Genomic DNA, 20,384 nt, shown 5'->3' on the forward strand with positions numbered 1-20,384 from the left:
CCAAGAAGGCTCCTCACCCATTTGCATCACTGGTGACCCTGATGACACAGATAAACCTCCAATTTTAACTACTCTCTAAAAGAATGCAAATGACCAGCTGTCTTCAAGGAGTGTAAATCCTTCCAATCCCCACCCTCCAGTCAGAGCTGAAGAAACTTCTTTGATGAGAAGTGAAATGTCTTCAGAGAAAAACCGGCAAGTTCAGTTGCCTCTTGAAAAAGTACCTTTGGGACTAGAATAGAATAGTATAACAGAGTTGGAAGGGACCTTTGAGGTCTTCTAGTCCAACTCCCTGCCTAGTCCCTACACCACTTCAGACAAATAGTTATCCAACATCTCTTTAAAAACTTCCAGTGTTGATTGTACTGCTAGATTGCACGTTTATTCTGTGGTCCCCGTCTGTGGGAAAAGAAGGCTGGTTTGTACTGAGTTGCCTGTGTAACTCAGTACAAACTGAAATAACTGGAAAGCAGGCTATTGGAAAGCAAGCTACTGAACTTGGGAGACCCACACTTCATAAAAGGTTGTTCTGCACTTCTAAACAATGCATGTATTTATTTACACACATTTTCACAGAACACAATCCCAGTTTGGGGAAAGGAGGATGCCTAGATTTAGAGTTGTACAATATCACAATTGAAAAGAAAGAAATGGCCACAAAGTGTGTGATTTGTAGTGCAGGTAGTCCTCAACTTACAACCACAATTGAGCCCAAAATTTATATTGCTAAGTGAGACATTTGTTAAATGAGTTTTGCTCCATTTTATGACTCTCTTGTCACATTTGTTAACTGAATCACTGCAGTTGATAAGTTAGTAACCCATTTGTTAAGTGAATCTGGCTTCCCCTTTGACTTGTCAGAAGGTTGCAAAAAGCGATCACACGACCCTGGGACACTGCAACTGTCATGAATGTGAGTCAATTGTCAAGCATCCGAATATAAATCACTTGACCATGGGGATGCTGCAATGGTCATAAGTGTGAAAAATGGTCATAAGTCACCTTTTTCAGTGGTTTTGAACAGTCACTAAATGAAAAGTTGTAAGTTCAGGACTACTTGTACTGAGTTGCGATTAAATCAAGGAGCTCTAAATGTCTTGGGATCCGTAAATTTTATTGCCAGCCCAGCCCAGTTGTTCAGATATTTAGAACATTTAGAAACAGCAATCTTCCTCCCTGAGCCCGGAAAATGTTCCCTGTAGATTGTGTCCCCCATGGGCCAAAGCAACGCAGTGCCCCCCTCTGTCATGCTCAGAGACACTTATAATGGAACTAGATTGGCGCAGCCCACTCCTTATAATATCTGATCTGAATCCTTGGTCAATACTCTCTGCTTGAAAAAGGAGTGATCCGATACCTCCATTTAAAACAAACAAACAAACAAAAAATAAAATAAAAACCCAGCCCTCTATCAGCTATCATAGTGAGTTTTTCTAAGCAATGTACAACTTTAAAACAGCTTTTATTCAGCTTAAAAATAGAAACGTACCAATATATTAAAATACAGAAACCACATAAATCAGTGGTCATGAGCAGTGGAGCAATATCATGAAATGCAAATGTTAAAATGAGTCAGCCTGCTTTCAGAGTCGGTCCAGACTATAATTAGGACTAGGGATGGGCCACAACACTGGCACATTGAGACTGCTTTTTGCTTCAATCCTTGGCATCTCCCATTGAAGATTTTCTTAAACTGGAACTGGAGGAAAGGCCTATGGCTCTGAAAGGATAGCCCCTCTCCAACCTTTTGGTCTGCTCCAAAGCCGAGGACTGCATCCAAATTGAAAAGTAACCAAAAAAGTGATTTGAGACTTCTGTGTGTATGTAAAGCCTTCATATGCACACAGATGCTGATTCCTGGTTTCAGCTCAAAAGGGGACAATGCCGCAGCCACCAACAAAAGGCAGGCCTGCCCTGGGTCAGCAAGATGTGATCTTGCCTCTCTTTGGAAAAATTCAGGAGCCATCCAGGACTTTGACTTTCCATTTGCCTCCTCTCCAGCCCAGCCCAGCCCAGCCTTACTCGGAGGAACAAAGCTCTCCTCTGTTCCTGCCCCACACCGAAAGCAGCCCTGCCACCCAAGCGCCGCAATGTACACGCCTGCTCCCACTTCTCCCTGGTCTACCTTAAATTCCCTTCCCCACCCCTTCCGCCCCAGCTAGCTGGCTCACCTGCTTCCCTCCCCCACATCCTATTGGCACTGGATCCCTGCCAGGCCCAGCAGGCCCCAAAGCCACCCGCTGGCTCTGCTTCAAAGCCTAGGATGCGAACCGCAGCCCTGCCTCACCAAAGCCTGGGGCTGTATGAGCCATTCAGCAGGGGCTTTTCGCCAGTTCTGAGCTTTGAGCTTTAGTGCGGGCAGCCTTCAGGCAGGCACATGAAAAAGGCAAACAAAGGGGCAGTGGGCACTGCCAGGCTCAGCCTCTCCCTGAAACAGGAATTTGGGAATTAAGTCCCTCAGAAGACCTAACCTGTCCTTTAAGATCTGATAGAGGTGAGCAAAGGACACAGGCAGACACTTGAAAGCACTCTGCTTCCTTATCACTCTTAAGATCTAAGGCTGAGTCCTAGCATGTTCTTACAATTAACATATCCATGGGGAAAGCAATACCATCATCAGGGCACTCTGTTTATGGCCAAAGACTTCAATGAAGCAGGCAGGGTTCATTTATGCTCAGAATGTAAAGGGGACAGGCATACTCCAAGTGCATTAAGAGTGCCTGCCTACTGGTAATCCTCGACCTAGTACCACAACTGAGCCCACAATTTCATTTGTTAAGTGAGTTTTGCTCTGTTTAACAACCATTCCTGCCACAGTTGCTAAGTGACTCACTGCAGTTGTTAAATTAGTGACCCGGTTGTTCAGTGAATCTGGCTTCCCCATTGACTTTGCTTGTCAAAAGGTTGCAAATGGTGATCAGACGACTTCGAGACACAGCAACAACCATTAAGCAGCCAAGCATCTGAATTTTGATCACAGGGATATTGCAAAGGTTGTAACTGTAAAAAATGGTCATAGGTCACTTCTTCCAGTGCTGTTGTAACTTTGAATGGTCACTAAATGAACTGTTATAAGTCGAAGACTGCCTATATTTAAGACAACTGGATGGTCTAAACAGGGAACTTCTTCCCTAAAGGACATACAATGACTCTTTTTCTTTTCCCCCCTATTACTCAGACAGAGAAGTTTAACCCTGCCCTGATGATGCAATGGGTGGGTTTGGGCAGTAAGGCCAAAGCATAGGAGCCTTCAGCCTTTTTGTCAAGAAATGCTGGCAGAGTGGGCCTCTCCTTAGCCAAGCTAAGCCAATAGTGACTTCTTGACTCTTTTTACTTCCTCCTTCCCTTCTTTGTAAATCCCACCCCACCCACCCCCATTTATAATTATACACAAGCCCCGGAAGACCAACTTCTTACATGTTTGTGGAGTCAAGATTGCAATATCTTTCCCTCCTTCCTCACTCTATTCCCAGAAACTGACTGGCTATCAGGATTGATGCAATGCCAAAAAAATGTACCTTTGATGATTTTGCAACCTGTTCCTTTGGAAGGTGACATTTTTCAAATTGGTATAAAAGCTGTGTGGTATCCAAAAATCACGTCTCCAAAATCCAATGTTGCTCGGAATCCACAGATTGGTCACTTAACATTTGGGGTAGCAAAATGGTCTCTGCTGCCCTTGATCTTTGTAACCATCTGGTTTCTTACATTGCACTAGGAAGTGGGTAACCTCTGGGACACAGAATGTCCCCAGCCACTATCTGTGGTCCCAAAATCCACGAGACCCTATGCAATGGTCAACCACCAAATCACAGGAGGGCAACATCTGCTTTGCAAAAACAGGAAATCATCGGAAAGGTGCATTAAGAATCCAATAAGCTCTTTGTTATTTTAATAAACCCAATCCCCAGAATTTAGGAAAATAAGGACTGAACATTGTAGCCCTAGACCTTCGGGTGACATTTGTATGTTACTGTCTTGCAAGTGCCAAGAGCAAAAGCAAAAGGCCTTCAGCTACAGTCTTATCTGTAATCCATTTCTTGGCTTGTTTATTTGCTGCCCTCTGTAATATACATGATGATTTAAACAGGCCACTATACAAGTAGTCCTTGACTTACATGCCCAAAATTTCTGTTCCTAAGCGAATTGTGCCACATTTTATGATCTTGGTCATAAAATGGTCATAAGTCACTTTTTTCGGTGCTATTGTAACTTCGGTCACTAAATGAACTGTTGAGAGTTGAGGAATAGTTGTACTATTAGATTTGTAGCTCCTCTATTGTTCATGCAATCTAAGAAAACGTAGAACAAGTTCCTAGAATTGATCTGAACACGTTCATCAGAACTTTATGATATCCACATTACATATAACTTTTAAGGCTTTGTATGCTGTTCTTCCAAAGTCTGTTATTAAATTATATGATAGGGAAATACTAAATATTTGAGCTGCATATACTTTAAAAATGATTCAGAGGAAGAGATTCACACCTCACATGAACACAGCACCTTTTTGCTACTCATTATACTTAAAGCGTATAATTTTCTTCAGGTTTTCTGAAAGATGCTGATGTTTTAAGGAGTCAAATCATTAAAGCAAGGTGCATTTAATAAAACTCTCAAAGCAATGGCATTTTTTTTTTCAGGTTCAGGCCTTGAAAATAAATGCGTGAGCTTTAATGAACAGCAGAGAAGAGCTGCCCTTGCACAAGATCTGAAACATTTCTGCTAAATTATTTTTGAAGCATGCAATGCTAACCGTAACCCTAAATTTATAGTATGAAATCTAATTAACTAACTCTAATTAAGATACATTTAAATGAACTTCAATGCCATTTCTATCCTAGTCCTATTCTTGTTTTGGAGCGCAAGCACCAGCACACTTCTCCAACAGCAAGTTCTAGTTCAGCCCCCATCTCCCCCTTCACCTCCCTGCTATTGATGTACTTTTGGAGTACAACTTTGGACTAACTATTACTACCCATGTTCGCCCCACAGAAGCAATTGGGTCCATCCTCCCCACCCCAGAAGAAAAACCACTAGCAACAGTCATCTTTCCCTCAAAATCTGATACTCTGGAGTATGTTGCCTCTGAAGATAGAGTCTCCACTGATAATTCTTATGGGTAAGAAACAAAACCTCCTCCTGGATGAGATCAAATATCCATTTAGCCTAGTACTGCTCGGTTAGAATCTCTCCAAACTAGGCAGGAAAATAAAAACTGTCTTCTTCAAAAGCTTGAGGCCCTTGGTTTGGAAGGACACACTCAGGCCTTTGGAGTAGATCAGTATTCCTCATCTTTGGCAATTTTAAGAGGCATGGCCTACAACTCCCAGAATTCCTAATGGCTAGGGAATTCTAGGCGTTGGAGTCCCTGTGTCTTAAAAGCTGCAAAACTGAGAAACACTGGAGTAGACTATGGGTCCCTTTGAATGTTGAGTGGGGGAGGACTTGCCACTATTTCTGAATAGTCCCTAGCACCTCTAGCACTGAAGAATCACAGTTGTGGACAACTCTGGCATGAAAATGGTTAACACCTGCCTCTTTTTGGAAGGAAGGAAAAGAGGAAGTCTGATGAGCAAAGTGCAGAGGCTGGAACACTCTCAGCAGCTGCCTTTGATCTCAGCGTCCTTGGAAAGCATGTGTGAGCAGGTATCCGCCAGAATTGCTCCAGCAGGCTGGCTTCGCGACTGCCAAGCCTGCCTTGAACAGAGAGGTCAGAGGTTAGCAGCACAACTTCTCAGCTGTAAGATCAAAGGCACTGCAGAATTCAGGCTCCAGGATTGCCCTGAGAGGTTGGGAACTGAGAGAGCTCAAGTTTTGCTGTAAAGGTACTTCTCAAACTGGGAGACTGGTTCCACTTACTTTAAACCTTTCCTGCAATTCAGCTGTGGTTTGCACGCACATTTGGGATGAATTCATTTCACCCTAAATGAATTTATCCTAATAGAATGTAAAAGACAAACTGATAAAAACCTTAATATTCAGCAGCGACCCTGTCTCTTAAAAATTATATTGATCCAATAAAGATGGGCTTCATAGCACCACAGGTTCTACAAAGCTTTTCAAGATTCTTTGGTCCAAGATATGAATTCACTAAAGGAAATGCAGCTCTCAAAACAAGGAGCATTGCGCAAATTTGCGCAATTAGAATCCAAACATGGATTCTAAGGAATATAGCAGAAATTGTATATGAAATCATGATTAACAGGGATGGCTAGGTATCCCACCGTTGAAGTCAGGCAGCAGTTCTAAGCTGAGTTCAAGACACAGGCTAATTAATCAGTATTTCCTCCCCACTTTAGGAAATCCAGTATTCCCTTATATCATGCTGAGTATTTTATGGAAGCAACAACTAAGATAAAATCACATTTCCACAACCAAATTTAACAACAAGATGTTTTTTTTTCCCTGTTCAATTGTATCCAGTTTTTGGAAACTGTCAGGAAAAGTCCCTGCAAACTGCAAGTTTGTGTTCGTGGCAAGGTTTTTCAGAAGTGGTTTTGCACCACCTCCTTTCTAAAGCTATGAGAAAGAGACTAATCCAAGATCACCCAGCTGGCTTCATGCCCAGGCAGGACTAGAACTCATAATCTCCTGGTTTCTAGTCTGATACTTTAACCTCTATAGCAAAATGTCTCTCTTTAAGTTAAAATATGGTAAATGCATTTCTGGCAGATGGATTGATAGGCAAGTAGGTGAAGAAAGCCAGCCAGACACATGGAAATCTGACATACATCGCACACATTTATTATGTATATGGAATCTTTAAATACCAGTTCCCAAAGGGTCTGCTCCCCTAGTGTCTTTGCTAATGGAAAGCAATACCAGCTCAGTTGAAATGATCTGCAATGATAATTTCTGAAAAGTATTGTTCGTCCATTTTTCTCAATGGAAAAGAGTGTAAGGAAGAAAAACTAGAGTGTATGAGAGACCGTAGGTCTGCCCATCTAGTTTGGGCCTTACCCTACTTTGAATATAAAGATACATACCCAGGAGCTTAATTTGCAATCTAATCAACCAAGGAGCTGATCAAAAAGTTTTCTGAAGGAGTTTATTAAGTCTATTCTCAGCACGTATACCTTATTGGCCAATGACAGGCATGGCCGGAGATCCCGCTCAGGCCTTTCCAGTTTGACAATGGAGACAAATCCTGGAACTGTATGTTCATCCTCGCTGGTATTACACAAAGACAGGGGGTGGAACTGTGAAGAGAAAGGAAGGGAAAGTTACTATTGATATGTCATAGGACAATTATAGAATCATAGGGCTGGAAGACACGTCAGAGATCTTTTAGTACCATTTTCTGCTCAAAGCAGGGGCCTTATACATCCTAGTCAAATGACTGTCCAGTCTGTTCTTGAAAACCTCTAGTGATTGAATACCCACAACCCTGGAGGCAAGCTATTTCATTGATTAATTGCTCTCACTGTCAGAAAATTCCCCCTTTCTTCTAGATTGAATCTCTTTGATAAGCTCTCACCTATTGCTTCTTGTCTTGCCCTCTGGTATCCTAGCGAATAAGTCAATCCTCTCTTCTTTGTGACAGCCCCTCAAGTAATGGAAGACAGCTATCATGTCCCCACAATCCTTCTCTTCAATTGGTTAGTTATATCTAGCTCCCTCAGCTGTTTAGCCTCCAAATCCTTTATCATTTTTGTTGCTCTTCTCTACACACTTTCCAGTCTTAATATCATTTTTGTACTGTGATATAATGGTGGTATAATGATGGTGATATAATATAATCTTGTAATACAGAAGACGGACTCTGCATTATTGAGGAAGGACTGTGGATCAACACGATGTGCAAGTAAGCTACAGGCCAAAGTGCTACAGTAAACTTTTATCAGTTTCGGACAAACATTTACACTTTTTCATTATCATTGAGTTTAGGCATGCTTCCATTTCTTAGACACAAACTTAAGAAAAATATTAAAATATCTTCTGGATGACCTAAATGGCTTATCTAACTCATAATCCATCATAATTCACAATCTATCCAAATGGTACCTTTCAGAAAAGCTTGCATTACAACTCAGTTACCATATTTGTTGGGAATTCTGAGGATCTGTTGACTCAATGGCTCCAATGAGCACAGATTACAAGGTGCTCTGCAGATTACAAAGTGCTCTGCAGTCGGATATTTGATTAAGAGGTTAAAAAAAAACCCTGTGCTCTACATATAGTTACCCTTGAAGATCTTTTAGTAGCTGCCACCAATACAAAAATGTTGCTGCATTATTTGTTAATATAGTAGAAGGTTTCCAGGAATGCTTGGGATTTTTCTTCTTTCATTGCACCACTAGTCAGTTTGCTTCTTAACCCAGTTAAAGATTATCTAGCAAAGTCCTGGCTAAAATTGGGCATGAATTAGTCAATTGCAAAGACACTATCTCTAGACTATTTGTCCAGGTTTAAATCTTAGCTTTCATTTAGCAAGTTCCATTTTAAAGATACCCTCATAATTAGTCAAAAATTCTAAGGAGAACAAACAAGACTGAAAGAAGGAACCATTCCTGTTTAGAATAGAAAGCTGGCAGCAAGGAAAGGATTATTCTTGCAAGATTACAGTTGCTCCATAAACACAGAGAGGTGTTTCCTTTGAATTCAAAATGCCCTCAAGCTTTGTTCATGCGATCTTGAATCACAAAAACATTTATAAATACAACATACATGCATATAAGTGTAAGAAAAATAATTTACTTTCATTCACAAGAATTTCCTTTTGGAATTTTAATGGAAAATTATTCCATAAAAAATCTAGAGAGCCTTGCTAAACCAATGCAATGTTCACCAGCATTCCAAGTCATTCAGTAGCTAGTCAGATTGATTTAGGAAACATACAGTCTAAGCACCCCTTTTCCACCTTTTTGGTCCTGTTTTCAGTTCTACAATGCTTTTTGAAGTATGGTAGCTATTTCACTTGTACTGTATTGTTATGAACTGGCAAGTTTCTCCACAAAGCCAGAGCTATTACCATTGTAGACATCAAATGGAGGAATTGCTTAGAATCTGGCCAGAGAGAGAAAGAGTGTATGTGTTTTGGGGAAGTTGCTCCATCTCCAATACCATTTGGTTGCTTCCAAAGGTATGGGCTACTTAAACATAGCCGTGTCTAATGGCTGGGATGGGGATAGGGATAGAATATTTCAATCACAAAACTGAGCTTAAAAAAATAAAAATAAAGGGAGCAGTTGATCAGTCAACTTCAAGTGAAGTGAAATTACTTTAAGAAAACCTTTGCAACTGGATGATAAAAGGCAATTAAACTAACAAAAATGACCATCTACTGGAGTCTGGAGGGAGTTGTTTTGTCAACTGGCGTCAACACTTATTCAGCTGGTCAGGGGAAGAGTTTATGGCTAATGTAATGCCTGTTCTTCTGAAGAAAGAATGGCCATCTGTGCTGTTGCATCTGTTGTCTGATAGACCAAAGGTGAGCTCACACCTGCTGCCAGCTTTGGCAAAAGATCAAGGGAGAATTTCATTGAAAGTCTGATAGCATCTCTCCCCCCCATATACTGGTTAAAAGAAAGCTGGCACGCCTGTTTTACACAGCAGCTTCTCTGTGTGGGGCCAACAGTATGTCTGATGGATCAAAGCAAGGAGTGCTGCATCTCAAAGATATGGTTCTTCACCTGCTAGCCATCAGGGCATGGTTCACTAGTCTTAATAAACCAAAAATTGCAATCTCTTTGCTGCTGCACTTCCAGAAATCTTCATCACTGCACATGTAATTCTATTCAAATTTTTAGAGAGATTGTGGCTATTTAGAGTTGAGGGATCTGTGGTCCTGCAGATGCTCTTGAATTACAACTAGAATTCTTCAGCATGGGCCATACAGGCTAGGCTACTAGTAATTCAGAAAAATCTGGAAGGCTATAGATTCTTTATCTTTTGTTGCAGTTATTTTAATGTACAACACACACGAGGACATTAACTCTCAGAATGCTGAGGGAAATGCCTCTTCTCTCTCAGCACTGATGTCACACACTATAGATAAAATTAGATTCTGAATTTAATAATCTAACTAAGCAGACCCTACATTACTAGTCCAGAATCCTGCCCTAATTGCACACCCATTGCTGATGTACAAGATTATTATCAGAGGCTAGGGAACTATATGCCACAGAGACTGCCGTTTTTGTGCTCTCACTGTTGCCAAGGTGTATTTTGAACTCCTAATAACCTACTGTGGGACAATGAGACTTTGTAGCCTATATTTAATGAGAAAAACAAACACCCTCCTGACTTCTACATTACTGGAAGGCAGGGTAGAAGGTTGAGGTTTTTTTTGTTTTTTGTTTAATAAGTGACTGCAATAGAAAGCAATCAGAAGACAGGAAAGCAGAAATTCCCTGGAAAAGCATGTGTGATTTCCCCATAACTCGAGACATCTAAGGGGGCTGCCAACGGCAATTACTAAGACTGGAAGAGAACATATCTGGTGGAGAGGTGGAAGAGCTGCAAATAGCTGGTAAAGGGAGGTTGGGCAGCCTTTCCCAGCTCAGTGCTAGCACTGTATATTGCAAGCTTGCCCTTGACTTCATTGGTGAAATACAGTATGGGCGATCTATCATATACTGCAGACTTCCCCATCCTAATTTCCAGATGTTTCGAGACTTTCAGAATTTCCAACAAGATGCTATCCCAATTCATCCAATATGCTTAGCCTGGATGCGGAATAAAATCCATTTTCTGTGCTTCCCCAGTACAACGCACTACAAACTGAGCTCCCACTGAGTTCGGGGCTCCCACAACACACCAAAGCTGGGTGCAGCATAACCAGGATTAGCGAGCTGCGGAAACACAGGCGGGTGCGTTTAAGCATGTCGTGTGAACACAACCATCGAGGGGGCGCTAGCCCGCTCCACCCCGCTGGCTTTGAAAGCCAGAGGCTCAACTGAGCCGCCCGGGCCGGCCGAACCGAGGGCTGAGAAAGCGGCCACGAAAGACGCGCTCCCGCCAGCGGCGGCCCTCTTCGATTTCGACCACGTGCGGAGCAAAGGAAACCTCCTCCGTTCGCTCCAGGGCGGTAGGTTTGAAGGTCAGCCCTTCGCAGCGAGGCCCTTTGTCTGGGCTGGCCAGGCCTGCCCGTGTCCCTTGCGGCTTGCCTGCAGGCCCTCGTCTCCAACTCTCCCCACAGCCAGCGGGAGCGGCCAACAGGGCCTGCGAGGCTGCCTGTGGCGCGGCGAGATGAAAGGCGGGCCGCTAATGTAAGAGCCGGTGGCCTCCCCAGTGCCGTTTGAACTGTTTACAGATCGAGTTAACTATTACAGGCCGTGTGTATCTTGGCCGCCTGCCCGAATTCTTCCGCGCCCGTCAGATATTATTAAACAACCCTTTCGATGCTCGCCTGGAGTTCTTCCAACACACCTCAGAGAGTTGCCGACACTCCAGGCGGAGCCTTTGGTTGGCACTCTTGTTCCCGAGGCCCAAAGAAGAATCACGGTCTCGGGCCCGGGGAGGGGGATTTGGCTGGCTCGCGGCGGCGAGTCAAAGGGAGAAGAAAACAGGGAGAGTCAGGCTTGGTAGACACGGAAAAAGCCTCAGGGTGGGCATAGAGCCTAAGAGCACCCCCTCACCTCAGTTCCCTGGGCAGGGCAAGAAGGCAAATGCAATCTTAAACTGCCGGACCCGCATCTGCAGGCAACTGTAGAGTTGGATGGGTGTCTCTGGGCGGCTTATTGTGACCCGGCTATTTCCTGGGGGGGCAACAGAAGAAACTCCTATGGAAGCCAGGTTGAGGAAAGCCAGCACGTTAATGCAAATCCCCCTCAGCATTTCGGGATTATTGCCACCCTAGTTATCTGGTGGTGCTTCTCATAAGAATATCTTCCAAGCTGTGCGTTTTATTAAATAGGGCAACTTATAACAATTATGGCTCACGGTTGAGAGCCCTTTTTTTTTCTATTTAGGTGACCTGTGGCACAAGTACTGACTAAATGGCAATTTATCAGTGGCCATAATTGTGAAATAAATCAGAACTGGTTGGACGGAGAGAATTCACTCAGTCATAAACAGTGGTTTTTAAGCCACCATAGATGGATTCGGGAAAACCAATTCAACCACTCTGTGGCTCACCCTGTCAAATGCAACTGATAGTTATTTTGCCCCTGCATTGACCCAAATTAGCTTAATAAAAAATCTAGTTCAACTATTAATACATTATGAGAACCAGTGTGATCTACTGACTGGGGGAAAACCCAATCAGGTCAGTATTATCTTCATTTCAGAGACAAGATGAGTTTGAAAGACATTTCTATTAAAACCACCAAGCTCAAGATAGATGAGAGTCGTTTTGTGGTATTTTGGGTGTCGCCTCCATTTTTTCCAATGTATTGTGTTTTCAAAGAACTTGCTGGCTTAGTTCTGGAACAGAGTCTGTCAATGTGAGCCCTAGATAGTATGAATCAAGACAGAGACTTCTTGGGGCATATACAGAATGTCTTTCCTTCAATACAAAGCAAATATATACTAATTGTAATACACCATTTTGGGGGTAAAAGAAATGAGAAGCATTATATTTTTAAAGCTAATTAAACACCTCTAAATGTTACATAATGAGCAATTTATGGTCATTGTTCAGTAGCAACAGAAAAGTTGCTCTCTTTTGGTTTTGGGTCACCAGTTCATTAATGACCTGCATCAATCACCGTTCCAGATCTTTTCAAGATACAGATAGTCCTTGACTTATAACAGTTCATTTACTGTCTGTTCAAAGTTACGGCACTGAAAAATGTGACTGACCATTTTTCACACTTAGAACCATTGCAGTATCCCCATGGTTATGTGATCAAAATTCAAATGCTTGGCAACTGACTCATGTTTATGACAGTTGCAGTGTCCCAAGGTCATGTGATCACCTTTTGTGTGCTTCCGACAAAGCCAATGGGGAAGTCACATTCACTTAACAATTGTGTTCCTAAACAACTGCAGTGATTCACTTAACCATGGCAAGAAAGGTCATAAAATGTGGCAAAGGTCACCTAACAACTGTGACTTAGCAATAGAAATTTTAACTCAATTGTGGTTGTAAGTCGAGAACTACTGTATTCCCAAACCACATAACCAAGTAGCTGTGTCTTTCTGAAGAGACCCAATTTTGTTTATTGCAGATCGTTTCAGTGGGTGATATTTTTTTAACTCTGGTTGTAGTAGCAGAAGTACATTAGGATTGTCATGCTGAGTGCTGTAACATTTTCCCCCAAGGCTCTTTGCTTCCACTACCTCTGAAGGGGCAGACTGCTTTTGGCTGCACTCCAGCCTCTATAAATGCAGGTTTGAGAAAGCCAGTGTGCTTTGAAGGGCTCACTCCCCCCATCCAGGCACAGCAGCTGTTTTTTTATCTGTTACCCTTCAGGTGGGTAGGATTTCATTTCTCTGAGTTCCCCAACAAGCCATGGGTTGAAGCCCTACCCATCTACTGTAGAGAGCAAATAGAGAAGCCAACCAGAGAGACATAATTCAATGATTGTGCCCCAGATCAATTAGCACCATTGTAATGGAATTTTGATACAGTACATTACCTAAATTGTGCTAGAAATCTTAGCAACTATGACTGCTCATAAACTGATGCAACTTTCTTTTTGTAGAGTTTTCCCTACCACCATTATGTTCAGAATCCCTATTTAAATCATTTCCAGTGTTCTTAGCAACTTAGACAATGGCAGATGGGGAGCCTTGGCTCAGGCAGGGAAGCCTGAGAGGAGCTGAGCGGGCAGGAGGTCTGTAAACAAGTGTGCAGCTTGGAACTCTGGGCTGAGTTAATGTGCTCCTGCTGGAAAGCCTGGGAGCTTGCTGTTGGCAGGTTTGGATCTCCTGCATCCCGTGTCACTAGGAGCCATTTGCTGGCTCCTCCAGCTTCCCAGCTTGTTCAGGCAGGCCTGTCCTGCTAAGAGAGGGAGGAATTTGATTCTCACCCCCAGGGGCTTGCTAAGTAACTCTCCTGCACTTCAAAGAAGCTCTTTATTTTGCCTTAGTGATCACACCCTGCAAAAATTTCCCACTGACAAAAGAAATCGTTTTATGGGCAAAGGAGGGATTGGAATGTCTCCTCAACTCTGATGAAGGAAGAAGGGCTCACACACCCTGGAAGAGACAAGGCATGGAGTTGTGGTCTCTGCAATGATAAGTACTGAGACGTAAGTTGATCTTAAAGTTGGAAGAATCCTTGTGGATCCCATCCAGCATCTTGTTTCCCAAAGTGATAAACCACATGTCCTCTAAAAGCCCATAAGAAGGGCGAAAAAGCTCACCCCTAAATATATAATTCCAATGTAAAATATCATCACCAATCTCTGTCATGGATTGTGATCTAAGATTGTTATAACAATGTCAATCACAGTCTTCATTCTGAAATTCTATGGCATTATTCCCCAATCTTAATGCAGACAGAGACACAGGCTTCCATTAGTAACCTTGAGACTGGACCAAATCTAATATATTTTCATTCTTAGATTAAGCTAAAAGGTCACACTACCTTCTACTGAACTCTCTCTAGATCTCTGGAACTTCAAGTACCATAGTTTCCAAGAAGTTTTTGACCTTGCTGGTTTGGGAATAATAAAGGTTGAATACCAGTAACTCTGAAGGGCAATGAGATGTTTTCTGGATACCCAGAGAAAAAATATTATCAACTAAGTACAAACCTGGATAAAATGCCCTGTTCATGCTTTTGTTTAATAGTTGCAATATCTGCTCTTTGACCTGTGTGTAGGTTGCTAGAATTAACTAGCCAAAACCCAAGCACTTTGCAGTGACCCAGATAGACAGGCAACCAGGCCAAGAAGCTTGAGCAATAATTTGGGGAAACATTCTGTTAGTGAAGCTGCATGCAGTCTGGATAGTGCACTTAGTACCGACATTGCAAATTAACAGAAGATGTGGGATATGGATACGGTATACATTTGGAATAGGATTAGCTTCTTTTAGATTGTAGCCTCATCTGGGGCCAAAAGGTCTTCCTTATCTGCCCGTAGTACTTATATCTGATATCTGAAAAATCAGATATCACAGAAACTGACATAAACTTAAGTCATGGCTGTGTTCACACAGTATATTTATTATCCTGGTTAAGTAATGACTTGGCAAGGGCAGCATTTGTAAAACATTACAAACTTTGTTAGTTTTAACCTTGGCTAGGGGTTTTTGTGGCCCAGCATTTTGTAAAAAACACAGCTCACTGGGTTAACTTATGGATCATTATATTTGCAAATCCAGAAAATGAGTTAATTAGTACCCAGGTGAAGTGGGCTGTGTGAATGCTGCCAGTGAGGGATATTAATGGAAATTCTCAAAACTTACCACACAAAAAGTTTACATTTTTCCATTCTCCCTCTCACCCTCATCCCAACAATCAATTGCAGGTGATAACTCAGGTTGCAGGAGAATATGTACCAGCCAGCACTTGTTGTCAATAAATAACAATTGTGGGACTTAAAGCCATAGTGGCTTCAGTCTCCCACAGAAATACTTTCAAGCAAGAAAAAAAGTTAATCATCTGCTATGGTCCCTTCCATGCTCATTAATGTGATTTGAAGACATGGCTGCTCCAGTCCTTAAAGACAAGTATAGTGCAAGATAGTTCATGAGGGGAAGCCTGTTCCAAAGCCAGTTGCCTCCATAAGACCTAAAAAGAGCTATTTTGTTTGCAACCAGTTGCCTGAATGCCATTTTTTAATTGGAAGGGACGGCTAGCTATAAATGTATGAAGCTATATTGTGCACATCTTTCCACTAAGTGTTGTTAGGATAATCCGTGCTTTGAAGGTCAAGATTAAATTCAATGTTTGGAGAGGGAGCAGAGCCAGAGGAACTTCATCTCATCATGAATAGAGCCAGGATCTGAGAAGCTTTTTCTTTGCAACATGGTATTAGCATTGTTTCATACTTTTATATTTTGGGGTTGTTCCTCAAAAGAATTGAAAGTTGTAGATCTGTGTGGCTGCTCAATTCTCAACTCTGCATTAGATGAAATAGAGTTTGATCCATGAAACATGTGAGTTTGCAGCTATTCATAAAATCTACAAAAGATCCTGATCTTTAATTTATCCTAGCTCTCTTTCATCTTGGATCTTTAAATGTACTGGACTTGGTGCTGATGAGAATTGTGGGAGTTAGACACATTTAATGAGAATCAGGTTGGGGAAAATAATTAATAGTTAATATTTGACTGAGCACAAGCCGATGCCATTGGTTTATGCAACATCCTGCAAACTTGGAAAATCCCATTGGTAGAACTCAAAATGATTCTACCACTCTCCAGTGGTGGTATTGTATATGCAATTGTTCTAATACTTCAGAATGGAACTTTTTAGAGACTCTACAACTATAACATCTGAACATCTATAGATCCTTCAAAGATCAGACTACATGCCTATTTAACATGATCAGCTAATCTAGTGGGATTACTAGATTGAAATATGAAGGTTTCAGTCCTCCCTCTTTGCTTGTTCAGGTGGGTGCTCTACAGCATCATGCCACTATATTTTCTCCATAATTTTTTCTGCTTCAGAATGCAACCCTAAAACCCAACAATTCAAGGGAGCAGAGTTTTGTTAGACTCAGTGGGGCTTCCTCTCAAAAAACATGTGGATCTAGAGATTTCAATTTATATTCCCCAGCTGTCTAAAATGGTAACTTGTTTTCTACGCCTGAGTGATCTTGTGATTCCAAATATATACCTAGTTTGGAAGCACCCTTAAGTACTTCAAAAGAACACGGAAATCTAACTTAGAGCCCCTGTGCTGGTGTTTAAAGAAATAATTGTTAGGGGGAGAAGAAAAATGTGAGGAATATTAATGCATGTCTGTTCATGTTTATTCAGAAGCAGCAGAAGTGATGCTGTCCTTTTAACATTTGCTGCTCATCCTAGATCAGCATTCCTCAATCCAGTGTTCCTCAGACAACCCATATGGCTAAGGATTTGAGGAGTTGTAGTTGTCCAGGTGGGGATGCTTCTCAAAAACTTCTTCCAGTAGGATCTTTTCCAAGGTGGGATTCTCTACAGTTTTGTCTTGTCAAATTTTAAACAGAATACTAAGCAATCAACATTTGCTGTAGCTTTCTTTCTATTTTGCCTTTTCAACTTTTCTATTGCAAAATCTCTGCTATAATAGATTTTTCTTGAAGCTAATAAAACTTTTCAATTTCACAATTCAAATTTCAATACATTTAAGAATTTAAATGCAGTTAAGCTTGGAGGAAGACAGGAATTTTTGTATTCCCTTATAAATTTCACTGGTCAATCTACAGTTATTGTACAGTGTTTGTATAGCTAAAGCAGCTTTTTGAAGCTGCACTGTATTAACCCTTTTGATGTAACATCAGATCTAGATCTGTGTCTCAGCATAAGAATGGAGGGTCAGTCTTCACAGCATCCATTTCAAAGTGCTCCATAGATCAATTGTACTTTGTGCCCAAAAGCCCACTTATTGGTTAATCATTATACAAATCAGCACTAAGGAAATGCAGTCAATGGACAAGAGAAGTTAAAGATACCCATTAAAAAGTGTATGACCCATAGTGGGTCCAGGACAGTCAAAGGATATTAAATTCAGCTGAAATTACAAAGACAACAAATCTCAAATTATCTGTGAGATCCCGCTACCATTGTGATATTAGATACTTCTTTATAATAATAGAAAATATATGGCAGTAATTTCTTTTTAAAAAAATAGCCACTTAATCAAAAACCTACAAATTGGTTTCCTCAGAAGTTCAGCTTTTCATATAAAGAGCTTGCCTTCCTTTAAACTAAAGTCTAAATTTGAAAATGTCCTCTTTGATGGCCATATGTGTTATTAACATTTCTCTTTATATTAAATTAAAACACACACACCTGTAATACAAAACTGGGCCAGATCTACATAGGCTTTTTATCTTGGCACTATGACACTCAAGATTCACATGACACATCAACTTTATCTCAGCATAGCAGTTTTCTCAGCTTATTGCCTTTTTAATGAGTCGGTGGTGTAATATAACAATTTGTAGTGCCCAGTGGAATGTTTTTTGGTATTATAGGAATATTTAAGGCAGCTTCCGATACGGAAAAATGTTTGCTGTTTGTTAGAAACAATGAGGAAGTAGTGAAGGAAGAAAAAGAAACAAGGTCATGGAGATAATTAATATAAAATATATACAAAATAGGTTGATGGGAAGAACAACCCACTGGGTCTAAGAGCTTGGAGATAGGTCTCTAATGGATCATCATAATAAGAATTGAGATTTGGCAGCTTCATTAGCTAACTGGATACCATAATTTGTATTTTATGAGGAGTTACTTCATTCGCTTATGTATTCCTGCATCTAAGTGGAGTTTTAGAATCCATCACAGAAAGCAGCAACTAGAGCTTCTAATGAAATGTATGTACCTCATTTAAAACTTCCAAATTCTTAATATAGTCTTAGTATTGTGAAAATACTCCACTGCACCATAGTGCATATGCCATTGTATTAATTGCCATATGTCTTTTAGATGATTAGTTATAGCAAATATGAAAAGCATGGTGTCTCATTAAAAAGGGCTCTAGTGTAAATCCTCACTAGAGAAATAGGATTTACCTTCATCATCAATTCAATTTATGGCAACTAATATAAGGGACTGATCGGTTAATTAAGGATTATCACCACCAAAGTAAAGAGCTCTGAATTGGGAGAATGAGACAAGGGTGCTCAACCCTAAGTATATTTATACCACCTGTTGAAACAAACATGTTATGGCTAACTATTTGTGGGCAAGACAGGTGGATGAATAGAAAATCAGTTTGAAATGAAAATAATAATTTGCATAAAAATTGCAGACCCTTAGCAGTTTAGATTTAGACTTCAGGAAATGGATCTACTTTATTGTTCAAAGAACTGTGGTTTACAACCAGACTGGAGAGTCTGGATGCATCCACTGTAGCTTCTACCTGAGACTCCAAAAGACTTTAAGTGATGTTGAGGTCCCCTGTAATTACTTCGCCAATGTAAGGTAGTTTCTCCCTGATGTTTAACATCAGTTAACATTCAAGTTCATTCATACCTTTTGAAATAGAGTATCAGTTTCCCAAGAATTTAAGATATATCCAGATGAGGCTCTTGTTGTTCAATCACCATGTTTCTCAGAATGTTATGAGAGTCAGATGTGGTCCTCATCCATTCATAGCATCCCTTTTCCCCTTTTCACAAAGAAATATGTTAGCAGCCTAATAATAATTTTGGGAACCCATCTTCTAGAAGCAGCTAAATTAGACAAGGGACTATAATTAACCAACCCATCCATGTGTGAAGAATTGTGCCAATTATAAGTGATCTTATCACAGTAGGAATCCCAATCTTTTTGACCAGGGGCATCTTAATAACTCTATCAAATGGTGCCCATTTATTACAGAACCAATATATCTTTCTGCACATTAAAGGAAAGCATCAACCACTCCCCTGTGGCTTTGTAGCGTTTGATAGTTATATCAAAACATTTCAGCACACAGCATATTCCATAACATGCAGATGTAGAAAGTTCTCAAATATGAAACTTAAGATGGCACTGTATGAGGATTGTACTGGTTCAATGTACATTTCTGGATCAAACTTTGTTTTACTCACATTTTTCATCAGCTTAAAACAAGCTAGCACCATGTGGAAAACTAGATATTAAGCATCTTAAAACTATTGCCACATTAAAGGACATATTAATGCTCCTCTTCCATATATTTAATTCTTCCTCTTTATAGAAATATCTGTGGCTTGCACAGGAGGGGGATAGAAAGATGTGTTTTTCCTCTCCCTAGAAATATTACTGCCAGAATGTCCAAATTGTTGTGGTTAGATAGTTATATGGTATAACACAACATAGCCTACTGAAGAGTATGAACTGTTGGGTGAGTAGCAATTCTGTATGCTTTGACATCAGAGACGAAGAGAGAAAAGCAGGGCTGGTAGAAACAACAAAAAAGTATAACAGGCAGAAAAAAAATCTGCAGGAAGAACAGGAGAGAGAGAAGAGCTAAGAATGGCACAGAAAATGCAAATTCTATGAACTACAGTGATAAGGGAAGGGGGGGGTTTCAAAGAAAGGCTTGGCAATGAAAGTATAAACTGAGATAGGTAGAAAAACATGAATTCATATAAGTTAAAAGGATTGGGTTAAAACTATGGCAAAACATTTTATATTGTTGCTATAGTGATGAAGTTCTCTTGGATTATTATACCTGTTAAAAACCAGCCTTTTGAGTGTCCAGTTTATATTGCACACTTGGGTTGTCTTGGCATCAGGATGCACACTTCCAATTCTGCAGGTGTATTCCTAGCTAAAAGCTTGTATGTATCCAAATGTGGCTTTGGATTGCAAGCTATATCTTTTCTTAAAATACAAAATTGGAAGAAGTGGAATGTTATCCAGTC

The 20,384-nt window shown here is 40.8% G+C and overlaps 1 protein-coding gene across 1 annotated transcript in view; it reads right to left on the reverse strand.

Moving 5' to 3' along the window:
- RNF43 (ring finger protein 43) overlaps positions 1-20,384 on the reverse strand; it is a 45,319-nt gene that overhangs the window by 19,225 nt on the left and 5,710 nt on the right. Inside the window, exon 2 of the mRNA XM_026708517.2 lies at positions 7,080-7,202. Within this exon, the coding sequence (XP_026564302.1) occupies positions 7,080-7,202 (123 nt within the window). The remainder of the gene's footprint in view (positions 1-7,079; positions 7,203-20,384) is intronic.

The sequence above is a fragment of the Pseudonaja textilis genome, chromosome 1 (genome assembly GCF_049901715.1).
Source record: "Pseudonaja textilis isolate UNSWEBS1 chromosome 1, rPseTex1.2, whole genome shotgun sequence".
Lineage (NCBI taxonomy): Eukaryota > Metazoa > Chordata > Lepidosauria > Squamata > Elapidae > Pseudonaja > Pseudonaja textilis.